The sequence below is a fragment of the Zalophus californianus genome, chromosome 12 (assembly GCF_009762305.2).
Source record: "Zalophus californianus isolate mZalCal1 chromosome 12, mZalCal1.pri.v2, whole genome shotgun sequence".
Lineage (NCBI taxonomy): Eukaryota > Metazoa > Chordata > Mammalia > Carnivora > Otariidae > Zalophus > Zalophus californianus.
In genome coordinates, this window is record NC_045606.1 from 90,654,189 (window position 1) to 90,669,402 (window position 15,214).

At 45.7% G+C, this 15,214-nt stretch overlaps 1 protein-coding gene across 3 annotated transcripts in view; it reads right to left on the reverse strand.

Annotated features, from left to right (window-relative positions):
• The window catches only part of CREB3L2 (cAMP responsive element binding protein 3 like 2), a 109,930-nt gene that overhangs the window by 13,891 nt on the left and 80,825 nt on the right, over positions 1-15,214 (reverse strand). For all 3 annotated transcript variants that reach the window (XR_003516433.2, XM_027573699.2, XM_027573698.2), the window contains exons 5-8: positions 11,777-11,961; positions 9,823-9,969; positions 8,693-8,751; positions 7,345-7,413 (exon numbers count right to left, since the gene is read on the reverse strand). Coding sequence is in view for 2 of the 3 variants with exons in the window: in XM_027573699.2 (XP_027429500.1) it covers positions 7,345-7,413; positions 8,693-8,751; positions 9,823-9,969; positions 11,777-11,961 (460 nt within the window). In the remaining variant the exon portion in view is untranslated. The remainder of the gene's footprint in view (positions 1-7,344; positions 7,414-8,692; positions 8,752-9,822; positions 9,970-11,776; positions 11,962-15,214) is intronic.

Sequence of the window (15,214 nt, forward strand, 5' to 3'; positions counted from 1 at the left end):
GCTGTCCCTTTCCACTGATGACTGATGAAGCCAGCCCTTTACAGGGAAGCCTGGGGCCTCCTAACTGAAACAGTGGTCTGAGATGGTGTGGGATTCTCCCCGATGCCACTGGGACAGATGCCACGGCCCGCAGCACTGGGAGGGTGGATAACAGCTCTTACCCTGCTTGCACGAAGGGCTGGCTGAAGGAAAGGCAGCCATCAGATGAAACGGAAGAATCATTTTAAAGCCAAAGCTATAAAAAGCCACCCATAGGACAGACCCAACAGTGCATTCAAAGCCCAGGATAAACTTTTCCTTTATTACTGCGTTTTAAATCATCAGTGACCATGGCTAATTATGGCTTAATGAATTCTTGGGCTTCCGGGAGCAAGGTCTCAATTTAGAGAAAGGAGTACTCGTAGCAAACATTTATCTGGGCCAAGAGATTTTTCACAACTTGTTAAACTGGAGTATCCAGCTCTTGACTGGAAATGTGGATTTTGTCCTGTGGTGAGATGTACAGATAAACTTAGTGGCTGTCCTCACACAGGTCCTTGCAAAAGAGTAGTCAAAGGCGGCGGCAGCCTTGCCCAGCATAAAGCATCACCCTGTATCGCGGGAGGCAGATCAAGGGACATTTGGCAAAACATTGAAAAGCAGCCAGGAGGGCGAGACCTACTCTTAAAACAACTGGGAAATATATCACCAGCCTCATGGTTTTCTTTGTCTTTCATTTAGTTTTGTATTCTACTGTTTCCTTTATGTATTTATTTTTAAAGATTTTATTTATTTTTTGACAGAGAGAGACACAGCAAGAGAGGGAACACAAGCAGGAGGAGTGGGAGAGGGAGAAGCAGGCTTCCCGCCGAGCAGGGAGCTCGACGTGGGGCTCGATCCCAGGACCCTGGGATCATGACCTGAGCCGAAGGCAGACACTTAACGACTGAGCCACCCAGGCGCCCCTGTTTCCTTTATTTCTGAGAGACAGAGAGGGAGAGGGAGAGAGAGAGAGAGAGGAAATGGTCATATAGTTATTGCATGTTATACGTGGAACATCAGGTACCTGATTTCCCATTGGAGTAACAAATCAGAACCCAAGAAAAATAATAAACTGGGGGTTCCCAATTACTTGCTGTACCAGAAGCTCCAAACCAGGACCTCTTGATAGATGTACTTTCCAACAAATCTTGTCACACACCTTACTGAGAAATGGAAGTAGCTGGGCTACATTGTGTGTGTGTGTGCACACGAGTGTGTGTATAGAAACCACTCTCTGGATAAGTCAGCCACCTACAGAGATGCAGAACCTTTTTTCACCTTCTCACGGAACTATCAGAGTAGTATTTTCCAACTTCCCAATCATGATCCATTAGTGGGTTGTGCAAACACTTGGGTTGTCAGTGGTGAATTTTTTAATGAAACAATCAACTGGAACACACGGTTATCAGAGGATATCATGCATGGTAAATACGCATTCAGTTGTGAAGCACTCATACTAGTTACGCACGTGGTGTATACGTCCCTGTGGGTTGTCTGGGTCACTACATAAAATACAAAATGATTATAATCAAAAAGCTTAGCTAGTGCACACATGCAAAATAATTATATATAGGTGCATATCAGGTGGCTTCATGATGGAAGGGCCAAGCATCCGTGTCCTTCTGAAGAAGAAAATCCCACACGAATCCCTCCCCAACCCCACGCCCAGTCTGGTCTTTTAGAGATATTGTCTCTAAATTTCTGAGGGTTAGGAGGAGGGTGTCCAAAAGCTAAACCACCTACTTCAGAGTCCTGGGGTAGATTTGGAGAGGTGCTGGGATACACACCTTTGTGTAGATTTGGAGAGGTGCTGGGAACACAATTTAAAGTTCCACAGGCTGCATCATAAGATGTAAGGAGACTCGAGAACCATCTCCCAAGACTTTTAAATACTGAAGCGTGACATATGCAAATAAATGACAGTCACAGGGTGCTAAAACCCTAAACTTTGAATAATATTTATTTATGATCTTTTACTTAAGCTTTGAGGGCTGTTCATGGGGCTTTGGCCTAAATGCAGGGGGGGAAAAAAACAAGGATGCATTTTCTCCTTCCTCTTTCTGTGTAATTGCTGTATCACAAAGGGTTTGTTTTGCAGGGACCAGAGGATACTTCTGAAATATTCTATTACCAGGACCAGGAACAAGAGAGCTCTAGAATGTTTTCTGGGGCTGTGGAATGGCTGACTTAACCACAAAATTATACTGAAATGCCCTTCCAGTCTCTCTGGGGAACTCTGTCTGGTCTCCAAAGATCCATTGGAGTTTGAAATATTTTCACCTGAAAAGAAAGCTTATACTCCTCACACAACCAGAAGTAACAGAAAATGGAGAAATGAAAGCGAATGGAAGCAAGATCAAGGTCTGCAGAGGGCTAAGTTGCGTCATTCACTAGTATTCCAGTGGCCTCTCCGGGTACAGCAGTAGGTGGGATCAGCAGGGACAGTCAATCTACAGAGAACAGGGCAACCCAGGGAAGAGGGTAATAGTGTGTAGTGCAAACGGGCACAGCCATAGGGGCCAAGTAAACACATGAGGAGAGGCGGGACACAGTGAAATCCCAGCGCACTTAGCTGGAAAGACCTGTACCAGGAACTGTGTGTAGATTCCAAGAACAAGACAAGTGGAGTTAGAGAGGATTATAGCTGAGAGGACCTGATACACCATGTAGGAGTTCAGGCACACAGCAGCCAAGGTTCAAACTCCTGACACACCCCCATCAGCTTTGGGGGTGCCCCCCTGGTGGCTTGGTCTATCCTTCCAAGAAGAGACTTGGGGTAGAGATCCACACAAGCCCTGGAGATGGGCCAAGGCCCTTGGGGCAGGGAATTCCAGAATCCCAGGTACCAGGGTAGGGTCTGAAGGGGTAGAGTGAGAGCTCCACATGTAAACATCGCCTTGGACCTGCTGACTACTCTTTCCGTAGAAAGACGTGTGGCTAGAGGTGAGCCACAGTGGGGTCCTCGAAAACACAAGTCCAAAGCAAGGCCCTCCTATTCAGGTTGAAGTTAGCCTCGGGCTGGGGAAAGGCAGTGGTCCTTGAAAGAGAAAGGGGCACAGCAGAAGAAAAATCAAGGTATGCACCAATTTAAAACTGAAAGTGGCTGAGGTCTAGTCCCTGTTCTACCTCTAGATGTTTGGATGACCTGAACCCCACTGCACCTCAGTTTCCTCTTCTATAAAATGAAGTGAGTAGAAGTCAAATCAGGCGGTCTCTGCTAACATACACGTCTAAGCTCCCACACACAGCTCCACACATCAGGGCGGGAGGAGAGGACCTGTGGCTCACAGCCCTACAGCGGCAACAGAGCAAAATACGAAATGAGAGGAGCCACATGAAACACCAACACCTAAAACTGCTGGGCTGAGCGGTGTGTGTCACCTGCGCAGGATTTCTCTGGAATGGGACGAGGGTAGGGCTGTCCAGAGAGCCTGCAGCTTAGGGGGGTGAGTAATGAGCATGGAAAAGCATGATCGTCCAGCTGTAGCACGCGCGCGTGCGCACGCGCGCGCGCACACACACACACACACACACACACACACACACACACACACACGGGCCTCACCTGGACTTTGTAAGTGAAAATGTATTTCCTGATTGAGCCCAGGAAGACAGGCCCCCTGGGAAACTGTCTCTCTCTCATCCCATACATTTCCTGATGGCACGCAATTAGGGGATCACCTTAGCAGAGCAAGTGTGAAGGTGCTTTCACACTGCTTGGCTCTGCTCCGAGAGGCTCCCGGGTAAGGTTGCAGAAGTGTTAAGAGCATTTCTTCATTTTCTTTCCTGTCCTCATCCCCCTCTAGCTTCCTGAGTGCAAAAAAAAAGGGGGTCTTTACACCCAGAAACCAACAATACGCTATGCTAGGTGGTGGCTGCTAAGTCAGGACTGACTCAGAATTAGAGTGCTCATTTTCATCTAGAGAGACAGAAAAGTCCCTCGTGGGATGTAACACAGAAGTGGTAAAATGTAAAAATAGTCTTCCTTTAATTTGGTCAGCGAGGAAATATCCCCTCACTTTTCCCACCATGTCATGGTGCCCAAGGTCTCCCACCCCACTCTAGTGACACAGGATCTTGTTCATGACCAGCTATTTTATGTCTGTCCAGCTACCGCCGAAGGACAATAACCCAAGAAGCATGGCCAGGAACACAAACACAGGTGTGTGTTCATTAGGCCCAGCCCTGTACTTAGTTCAAACACCGCATCACTGACGCAGTGTTATGCGAGCAGAGGGACCCAAAGTCTCCCCTGCCACATGCCCAAACCACCAACTCCTCATGACAGGTGTAGGGTGGGAGATTGCCAGGGTTACACAGCAGTCATGGCAGTTGGTGCCATGTCCTCTGAGCAAGGGGAGGCTCTCGAGGAGGGGAAGACGCCAGAGGGAATGCAGACCCACCTTCCCTGTCCCAACAACAACAGCACTGTTTGCATTTCTTGACCTCTCCGCCTAAAACACATTAAAAATTACTTAGAAACTGTAACACCCCAGGAGTCCCCTGATAAGATTATCTGTGGGAAGACTACAGATCAGTCGCCTGTCAGCCATTACCACCACAGAAGAAGGGTTGTCTGCCCGGAGAGGTGAGTTGTGAAGGAGGAGAACACACACAGGCCAGGCAAGGAACAGAGCAGGATGCCAATAGCATGAGGTAGGTTGTTTCTTCAGTGGAGGTTCCAACAGGCTAAATGCTGGAAAAAATTTCCACACAGTCCGTGAAGAAGTAAAGAAGAAAATCATCGACTCCCAGGGAAGAACATGAGATACGCTGACCCCAAGCTCAATACCGTATGTTCCCATAACACATATTCTCTCATAACCAATATCATTGAAATCACTATGGCCATTATTTAAAAAGATAAGAATAGGGAGGCGCGCCTGGGTGGCTCAGTTGTTAAGCGTCTGCCTTCGGCTCAGGTCACAATCTCGGGGTCCTGGGATCGAGCCCCACATCGGGCTCCCTGCTCCGCAGGAAACCTGCTTCTCCCTCTCCCACACCCCCTGCTTGTGTTCCCTCTCTCGCTGTGTCTCTCTCTGTCAAATAAATAAATAAATAAATAAATAAATCTTAAAAAAAAAAAAGATGAAAATAATTGGCAAAACACGTTGTTACACAGGATCAGATGTACCTTATGTCAGTGTTCCTCACGTGATAGCTCTTTATCAGATTCTGATAGAAATAAGGATTCTGTAGAAATACACTGATATGAAAATATGTCCAGTGCATTCTTTTAAACGGAAAAAGTTCTTAACAAAAGAGGATGTGTATATATATATAAATACATATGTATAAAATATTACAAAATATGAACATCTGAGTGAAAATATTGCAATTTTTTTAACTGCAGTTTCTGATTTTTTCTGCAATGAGGAATATATTACATGTGTGGGTTTTTTTTTTTTAAGTTTAAAAAATATGGGGGCGCCTGGGTGGCTCAGTTGGTTAAGCGTCTGCCTTTGGCTCAAGTGGTGATCTCAGGGTCCTGGGATCAAGTCCCTGCTCAGGGGGAGTCTGCTTCTCCCGCTCCTTCTTTTTTAAAAAATATGATACAGCACGGTCAGCCTGGAGAGGGGAGGAGAGGCCTTTCCCAGGAGAGGCGGGGAAGCAGAGCACTTTTAATCACAAGCAGCCAGTTCCCCCAAGCACAGTCCGTACTGCACCTCTGCTGCCCCCGTGTGATTGAGAGAAGACCTGGCACCCAGCACCCCGAGACAAGGAGGAACTGGGACCAAACTCCAAGGTTATCTTGAATAAATTCCTCTTTCCCTTTTCACCAATTCATGGTGTAGATTTGTCCCACTCCTGATCATGGGGCACAGGGCTTCTGCAATGCCAAGTGCTAGAATGGGCATTCAGGATGCTAACAAGATGGACACAGACTCTGGTCGGGGTTCAGGACCCAGAGATCCACTAGGGCAGGAGAGAAGTTGGAAGTGAGAAGGGGCAAAGCCTCGGGAGACCATTAACTACAGGGAACCAGGAAACTAGAATCCTAAAGCGGTATTGGAAACTCCCTCCTTTACCGCAGGGGATTAAGGTGAGAGCACCTCAGGCTGGTGGTGTTTACTTCTTCTGCCATCTGTCAGCGGAGCACCTGACCTGCTATTTGAGCACAGACATTCCCAGAAATGCAGAGGGAAGCCCAGTGGGGTTACTATGTCCAATGTTCCCACTGATGGTAGTTTTAACTTATGAGAAGAAAAGCCTGCTGCCTGAGCATCAAACCATGAAGATGGAAGCCAAATTTAATGTTATTATCAAATGACAGCCAAATATATTTAACCTGATCCCTTAACAACTGCAAAATTATTATTAGGCATTAATGCTAAGACTTAAAATGATTAAATAATATTTTTCTTACCTAAAAGTCTATTTTTCTGGGCTTGCATTGTTGGATCTATAACAACTAAGGGCAAGAGGATCCCCTCACTAATGAACATTTTAATTTTTAAAGCATAAGTAGGCGCTGTGCGCACACACACACACACACACACACACACGAATTCTGGATTAAACTCCCCAACTCTTAATCCTATACCTTACCCCCCTTTTTCTTAACCATATACCTCAACCCCATATCTGCATATTACCCAGGATAATACTCAATATGTTTCTCCTATATTGAGGCTCCAGAGTCAGATTGCCTGCATTCAAATGCAGCTCTAGCATTTACTGTGTGACCTTGGGCAAATCACCTAACCATTCTGAGCCTCAGTGATCTCCTCTATATAATGGGGATATTAATAGGCTCACCTCATAGGGCTGTTGGAAGGTTAAAGGAGTTAATATCTGTGATGTACTAAAAACAATACCTGGCAAGAAAGTGCTAGAAGAGCCCGTTAACTCACTCTGTCCTATAGTTACTTTTTTAAAATGGGTTTGAAATGTCATTAATTTTTATAAGCAGTAATTTAAAAAGCAAACCTGGTCTCTTTTCTTTTCGTGAATAAACACCATTTATTACTAAAATTGGGTGACGATGAAGAGGCCAGTCCCTCCCTGTCCACCTCTAAAGTTGAATGTCATTTTCAGAAGAATCAAACTTACCATCCTTACTCTCCTCCAAGCTTGATGCCATGTATTTTAGGAAAAGTAAAGAACGTGTGTGTGTGTGTGTGTGTGTGTGTGTGTGTGTGTGTGTGTGTGCAAGTGCACGTGTGTGGCAGGAACAGGCGGGTGGAGTATGGCCGTCCCGAGCACCTTTGCACATCTCTGCTGTCCTCCACTTTCCTCCCACTCTGGTCCTGGATCTGTCCCCCCTTTTCTCCCACCTTCCATTAGGCAGTTTGAACAGCTCCTTACTCCAGCGACACTCACCTGTTAGTGTTCTCCAGAACCTCTACCTTCTTCCGAAGCTCCAAGTTCTCAGTTGAACAAGACTCCACCCTACAGAGGAGCAAGAGAGAAGAAAATTAGTTGTATCACTTGAGCAAATGCGAAGCCAGGAGCTAGGGTAGAGGCAGGTGGGGTTTGGAGAAGGAGGACTGGGCATCAGCTACTCTAGGGAAATGAGGGAGAGAGCCTGGCCAGCCTGAATTGGGGAGAAAGGTAAGAAGACAAAAGAAAAAGAGAGAGAGAGAGAGAGAGAGATGAGTAACACAAGCCCCAGGACCAGAAAATGAATAGGGATGGTACAAAATGCAAAGTCCTTCCAGGGTGTTCCAACCTCGATTTCTTTCACCTCATCCCTATTGCTCTCAGTGCCCATCATTCATGTCCCCCATACTATGGGGGTCTGGATGCTGCTGGCTGTAGTCTTGGCCAGAAGGACTGATAGGAAGCCAAAGGGCTTGGGATAAACAATAGGGGAGGACAAAAACCCAGCACCTCAAGCCAAGGAATCCAGCTGCAGGAGCATGCAAGCCTCCAAGACCATCTTGACCCTGAAGCCTACAGAAGATAATGGAACGGAATGGGACTACTTCATGCTCAATTACCAAGACCTAAACTAGGATGTAGAGACACGAACTTTCAGTAGGAATGTCAACAACCAGCCAGGATCCACTCCTCTCCCCAGACACGTGGGAAGATTCATTTCTGGGTTGGGGGCCTCATTTCCATCTTAAATGATACTCGTTGGCCAGCCAGAGAACTATATTCTAAGGCTAAGACAAAATTGCATTTCATTCATGTTTTTCTACTAGCCCTCCGGATATTTTGGACTATTCAGAACAAAAGGTGCCTTTGAGTGTTTTTGTGGGAAGTTGCTAGGCTGCATCATGAATTATAGTAGACGGAATGTACCACCAGTCGGCACCAACCCGACTCACTGTACTGCGAGCGCTCCTTCTCTAGGGTGTGAGGGATTAATTAGCACTGCTCCCTTTGGCTGAAACAGTGCCTCTCCTCTGAGCAGAGTTCCAGGAACAGGAACGAATGTTACTATTTGCACTTGTTTGAAAGGAAGCCTTTGAGGACTTACTCTGGTTAGAAATGGTGTGGTACCAATGCCTGCTAAGATAGAGTGTATTTTTTACTTAAGGACATACTTATAAGGGCTCCCCTCTAAAAACCACTAGGTGGCAGGCAAAACATAGCTGATGAACCAACGGGCTTTAACGGTGGCCAGAATGAACTTCTACTTCTGGAAAACAGAAGCTTCGCTCACTCCCGTTTCCCTATGCAGACTCCCCAATAAACACACCCAGTCTCACAGAGGCCTTACTTTTTCTCCAAGCTGTCCATGTATTCTTTCTTCTTTCTCCTACTTTCCTGGGCAGAAATCTGAGAAAGAAGGGGAGGAGAAAGGATTAACTTCCTGCCATCTCCTAAGTCAGTTATGTGTACGTGGAAGAGAGGAGTCTGTTAGCACACAAATCACCAGGGTCCTGCTCATTTCTGTGGCCACTCTTCATTTAGATAACCTGCTGGCTCATCTGTGAGTCACCTCTTCTGACCTCCCTGGTTCCAACCAGCCTGTGTGGTCACTACTAGTTCACCAAACTGGGCCCCACGTGGGAAGCATGGCAGGCCTGAGTCAGAACAGAACGCGTAGGTCACAAACCATCTGTGTGGTCTTAGATAAATGATTTCAACTCTGTGGGCCTCCGTTGGCTCAACTATAACTTATACACAGAGAGGGTTGGGCTTGGTCAGACATAAGCCCCCTACTGGTTCTGCACATGGACCAAAAGTGGTAACTGAACTCTTCTTTCTTTCTCTGCCTCCTGCCTTCTGGCCTGTCTGTGCCCTAGCCATGCCCCTCGGCCTCACCAGTCCTGATTTGCAGCGTAGGGACCTAGGGCTAGGAGACTCCTGAATCCAGGTATACAACAATAGACTAGAGAATTTTTTTTAAATCAAAAACCTAGTAAAGAAAAAAATTAAACACCCATAATGCATTTATATTTATTTATAAATTATGTACATGCCCACTAGAAGGAAATACTGTGTACATCATAAAACAGAAACTTAAAAGGCTGAGATAAAAAAAATTAATGGGAGTTCTAATGTTTTCCTGTCAGCGCTGAATGGATCCCCTTGGGCACCAAGGAGTATGCACCCACAGTTTGGGAGGAGTTCTAATGTTTTCCTGTCAGTGCTGAATGGATCCCCTTGGGCACCAAGGAGTATGCACCCCCAGTTTGGGATCCACTGACCCAGAGGATGGGCAGAGGGACTGGAAGAACACAGTCACCACTGAGGGGAAGGGCAAAGCTGAGCCTTGTCCCCCTACCCCCCCCGGCCATGAGATGGGCCAGTGTTGGCCACTGGGAAGAGGGGGAGTGGGGGCATGCAGGCTTAATTCTGGTCATGGTCTCTGTTCATAGAACCAACTAGATTTGAAGGGCTCACCTTGTTCTTGATTTTCCTCCGAATTTTCTTCAGAGCCTTCTCCTCTGATTTTGTTAGAGGCAATTTGGTGGGGATGGGATAGCCCTCGGCGATCAGGGTCCTCTTCTCCTCTTCTGTCAGGACCAGTGGGCCTGATCCTTGAAGTTTCTGTGCAGATCAAGGGGCAGAAAAAGGGTCAAAGCAGAACAACTGGGCATATTCAAGAAACTTGCCAACGTCTGAGAGAAAAGGATGCTCGTCTGCTTCTGGTGAGAGATGAGTAGTTTGAAGGGGAAACAAAGACAGAGAACACACTCTCATGTGAAGGTTACAACCCAAGGATTATCATTCAAGGGAAAGGGTGAAGAAACCTCCACCCATCAGTTCCCAGAAGGTACCCCACTGGCTAAAACATCAAAAGTAACATTACAGGATTCATTTCCCACATCTCTTGAGATTTCATGGCCTTGGAGTGATGGCGGATTCACTTGGAGCTCTGTTGATAAAAGAGTTTCCTTGTTCTATGAAAACACAATTTTGCAAGATGCTCTCCACACACCAGGGGTCACTTCTTGTCCCCCACTGACAGCTAAGGGGCCTGGGCTCCCAGAAATACACCTACAGGCACATCCAATGGAAGTCTCTGGCTTGCAACAGTCCCAGATGGTCCATCATCAGTGAAGAAGAGGACTGTAGCTCATCTCATTCAGGCCGTAATAGAATGATGTGTTTATACATAGTCAAAGAAGCTGAGCGCTGACTACATTTGAGCCCCACAGTAAATGTCACGGAACACTCAAAACAAACTGCATCTCTCGAGTCATAGCTTGTGATCAAGATTGAGACTGAATTAATACACATGAAAGGCTGAGGGCAATTAAATGCTACACTGTAATATCAACTCAAGGTGCATTCACAATCTGGGGAAAGAGACACATGAGTGTGTGTGATAAGGAAAGGCTTAGGGTAGGAGAGGACACTTGCATTGGGCCTTTTGAAAGGAAGGGGATGATTCCCATAGAGAGGAGGGCATTCCAAGCCAAAGGCCGTATTCTGAAAAGCACTTGAAGATGCTACTCTGTCTAGAATGGATAAGTTCTTGAAATAGGGAAGGGTCAAGGCACCTAGTACTGAGTAGAGGTATTCAGATTTGATACCTAGAGCTAATTGAGAAACACAAAGAACACACTATGGGGATGTGACATTGGGAGGATTTCCTAACATGGCCACAGATCCAGAACTCTGGGACACACTGACTTTAAATCATCAAAATTATATTAATTGACAGATGGTTCTTATAGAATTTTTAAATATCTCATTCAAATTTTCTCTATGTGATATAAATTCAGTAAGGTTGATAATAATTTTATGATTTTTCAAATTTCACAGAAATCAATGAACTCTTCAGAACAGTAAAATGTTAATTATCTGTCCCTATTTTTATTTGGAAAAAGGTGCCCTTAAGGATGACTCATGCTCTAACTTGAGTTTCTGCATTGGGAGTCGTACCACAGGAAAAAAGGGTTAAACTATATTCTTGAGCTTTCAAAAACAAAACAGTTAATCTCAAAGTTTTGAGTTCATCAAAGATTGTTTATTTGAAAAACAAGTTATTTCCTATTTTAGGCCATAGGATCATCTAAACTGATGGTAAGTATTTGGGGCATGATTTTGAGGAGGAAGGCAACACAACATTTTTACCCCTCATGTTTCTGGCTGTGTAAAATAAAACATACAAGTAGTAACTGGAATGTGCACAGGAAAAGGAAGAAGACTGTGTTAAACCTGGTGAGGTTACAGGCAGGTCTTAAAATAATGTTCTTTAAGATGGCTAGTACCCTGTTTTAGCAATTAAACCTAAGACCTCCTTACAAGAACAAAAGTCAAGTGGCCTTGAAGGGCACCCACTCCTAGTGAAGCTCCAAGTAACCCAAGGGAAAGGGTTCAAGCCCCGAGCTGCCCTCAGAATACTCACGTGAGGCGCTGTGAGGAGAGGAGAGCTGGACAGGGCCGAGGGGGCCCGGGCCACGGCTCTGGCGGGGCTGTGGGTCTGAGGCAGGCCAAAGGGGTGCAGGCGCGGGTTGGGGCTCAGGCTGCCCTCTGAGTCACTGCTGTGGCTGCTGGGAGGGGTGGGAGGTAAGTGCAAGTGTTCCACGGAGGCTGAGGGAAAGAAAGCGGATTTCATCCATCAGACAGCAACGAAGCGGGACTCAGGGGCAGTTAAACAGCTGGACGTCCACACGGCCGAACTCAGGTCAGCCGAACAAAGGGATGAAGACTCTGCATGTGCTGATTTGGAAAGATCTCCGACAGATATTGTTGGGGGAGGGGGGCATCAAGGTACAGAACCGTGTATAAAGCAGCCCTCCTCTTGTAGGAAAGAGGAGCGGAGGTGAATACAGACTCATATTTGCTTGTCTCTGCATAAAGAAATACTGGGAAATATATAAGAAATTAATAAAATTGGGCTGCCTGGGTGCCTCAGTCATTGGGCGTCTGCCTTCGGCTCAGGTCGTGATCCCGGGGCCCTGGGATCGAGCCCCACACCGGGCTCCCTGCTCAGTGGGAACCTGCTTCTCCCTCTCCCACTCCCCCGCTTGTGTTCCCTCTCTCACTGTGTCTCCGTCTGTCAGATAAAAAAATGAAAAATAAATGAATAAGTAAATAAATAAATAAAATCTTTAAAAAAAGAAAAAGATAAAACAAATTAATAAAATTATGACCTCTTGGGGGCGGGGGAAATTAGGGTAGACTGTGGTAGTGCCGGCATAACTTCTCATTGTATTCACTTCATATCATTTATATTGTTTGACTTGTAAACCATGTTAATGGATTAGGTACTTAAAAAAAAAAATTGCAAAACTTGGGGCCCAAGAGCAATTCCAATGGCTACTTTGAGAAAAGCTCATTTGTTTCTGAAGGAATGTGCATGGTAGGGCCCGTAGACAAGACATCAGACATTCTTCCTTCAGAAAATTCTAAATCCATCTGTAGATAGGTAGGCAGACACTAGAAAAGAAGTGTGTGTGTGTGTGTGTGTGTGTGTGTGTGTGTGTGTGTGTGTGTGTGTGTGTGTGTGTGTGTGTGTGTGTGTGTGTGTGTGTGTGTGTGTGTGTGTGTGTGTGTGTGTGTGTGTGTGTGTGTGTGTGTGTGTGTGTGTGTGTGTGTGTGTGTGTGTACATGTGCGCGTGGGCTTTGCTGCTCCCCAGTCCCCTGGCCTCCCCTCAGGGAGTCACAGACACGCCGTCTGCTGGAAGCAGGGAGCCACAGTCGGTGTTACCAATCACACATCCCCAGGGCAGCAGGGATGGGCTCCAGTAGGGAGAATCCACTCTGAGCTCAACCTTTTTGACAAAAGAGCTCTCCATTTTCTGGCCTCCTTTCTATTCCCGCTAAGCCGAAATGCCTTGAGCGCCAGCCACTGTTACTGAGCCAACGGGCATAACCTTGGGTGAGCCTTTCACCCCACACCCCCAAGGGGCCCCCAAGACAACTGAGCCCTTTAGCACAGAAGCTGCAGCTTGGCCGGAGGAGTGCTTGGGGCCACAGAAAGGCTTCGACCTCTTCTTTTCTCCTGTAACCAGAGACTGCCTGAGGTGGGAAGCGTCTTCTGAGGCATAACTGACCTAGCAGATCCCACCCAGAGCTGCCTTGGCAGGTGACAAGCAATGACCAGGTGGCTCTCTCTCTTGAAATACCTGAATATCCGAGGTAACAAGTAATGTGCCTTCCAGCCACCCTCCCCGCTATTCACACCACACAGCTCTTTCTTCTCTTACTCTCTTCCTCTTTTTCTACCATAGTACCTTTCACTAGATGCTTCCCTTTTTCTCTGACAAAGTCTTGCCAAAGAGCTCCCTGGGTTTTTTAGAGTCTGTGGGTACTCCACAAGCTAACGAATATTCTAAAATAATCCTTGTATCTCTAGTGCCAACATCTCTGCCAACAGTTCCGGGGGCCTCAAATATGTGCCCCCCTAGAACGGAGTCCTGAGAGTGTTAACCAAGTAGCAAAGTAGCAAAGTCTCTCCATGAGCTCCCATTGGTGGAACATTCCTAACCCCTTCTGGTTCGGCACTGCCAATTTGAATACACTTTTGCTCAAATAAACTCCTAAAAATCTTAATATGCCTCAGTTTATCTTTTAACAATGGTGGGAAAAAAACAAAACAAAACAACCAAACCCAAGAGCAAAACCTATTAGGGGCTCCCGTTGTCTGCCACACTGTGCTGTCATATTCTGGAGCAGTAGCCAAGTGTACCTAGAGCTTACTTGTCCCTTTCACTTAGCACCGTCCAAATTATTCTAATACTTTTCTCCTTTCCAAGCAGAAGGTGCTCCACAAAAAAAACAGAAACGGCATGACAGAAGTGAGGGAAACTCGAATCCCCTCTTTCCTGCTTATTAAGAGCTACTGACCTCGCTCTTGGTGCTTCGGTATCAGATTTCTAAATATCATTTGAAATGCTAGTCTCAGATTACTTGAAAGGTCTGGGGACAATAAGCTACTTTGCCTAGAAGCTCCACTGCATACAAGGATATTGAATTTCCTCCTCTCTGTTTATCTAGGATAATGAAGGACTGCCTGCCACTTACTTTACTCTTGAAATGTTTCTCCTCCAGTGATCCATTCATTGTTACAGTTAGGACACTTTCTGAAGCATACTGCAACATAAACTAAAAGAGCAAGATGTATTTGATAGTGTTCATGAAAATGAAAGGAAATCCTTTAGAACAGTATGTAAGCTGAAAGGCACTAATGGATAACACTCGGTGGAAAGAAATATTGTCTCTATATGGATTCTAGTTGATATTGTTAATTTCAAAAATGTATTGTTTCTTACTGATAATAAAGGCAAATACCAACCCTGATTAAATTGTCACAGATAACATCCTGAGTTCGTTTCTAGTGGAATGAAGGAGGTTATGCTTTCATGAGAACTGCTCATTTGTAACACCCATCCATTAAGCATGCACCATAACACAGAGGCCTTTTCTATGACAAACGCATATACGAATTTCTTATTTGTTGACCACACTACTGAACTGTCCTTCTAACCTCATCCTGAAGACATAAATAAAAAGGAAGATGACAGCAGGCCTGAAGCCACAAAATTTAAAGCACAGGGACCACGCAGGGGTATCTCAATTTAAGAAAAGGCAAAGAAAGCTTCCTTCGACTCTATGACACTTGGGGGGTCAGTTTTCAGGATTCCTACTTATGTGCTTCATCTGAGAACAAGAGGGAGAAATCAGAAAGAAACTGACACAGAGAAAGAAAAGGCGAAAAGTATGACAACTTTGAATATGACATTATTTTGTTCTAAATGGATGGCAAGATGCCCAGTGAGATGCATGAACTAATTTATAAATAGGGAAGAGGCTCCTTGTAACTATTGTCGCCTAAAATCAA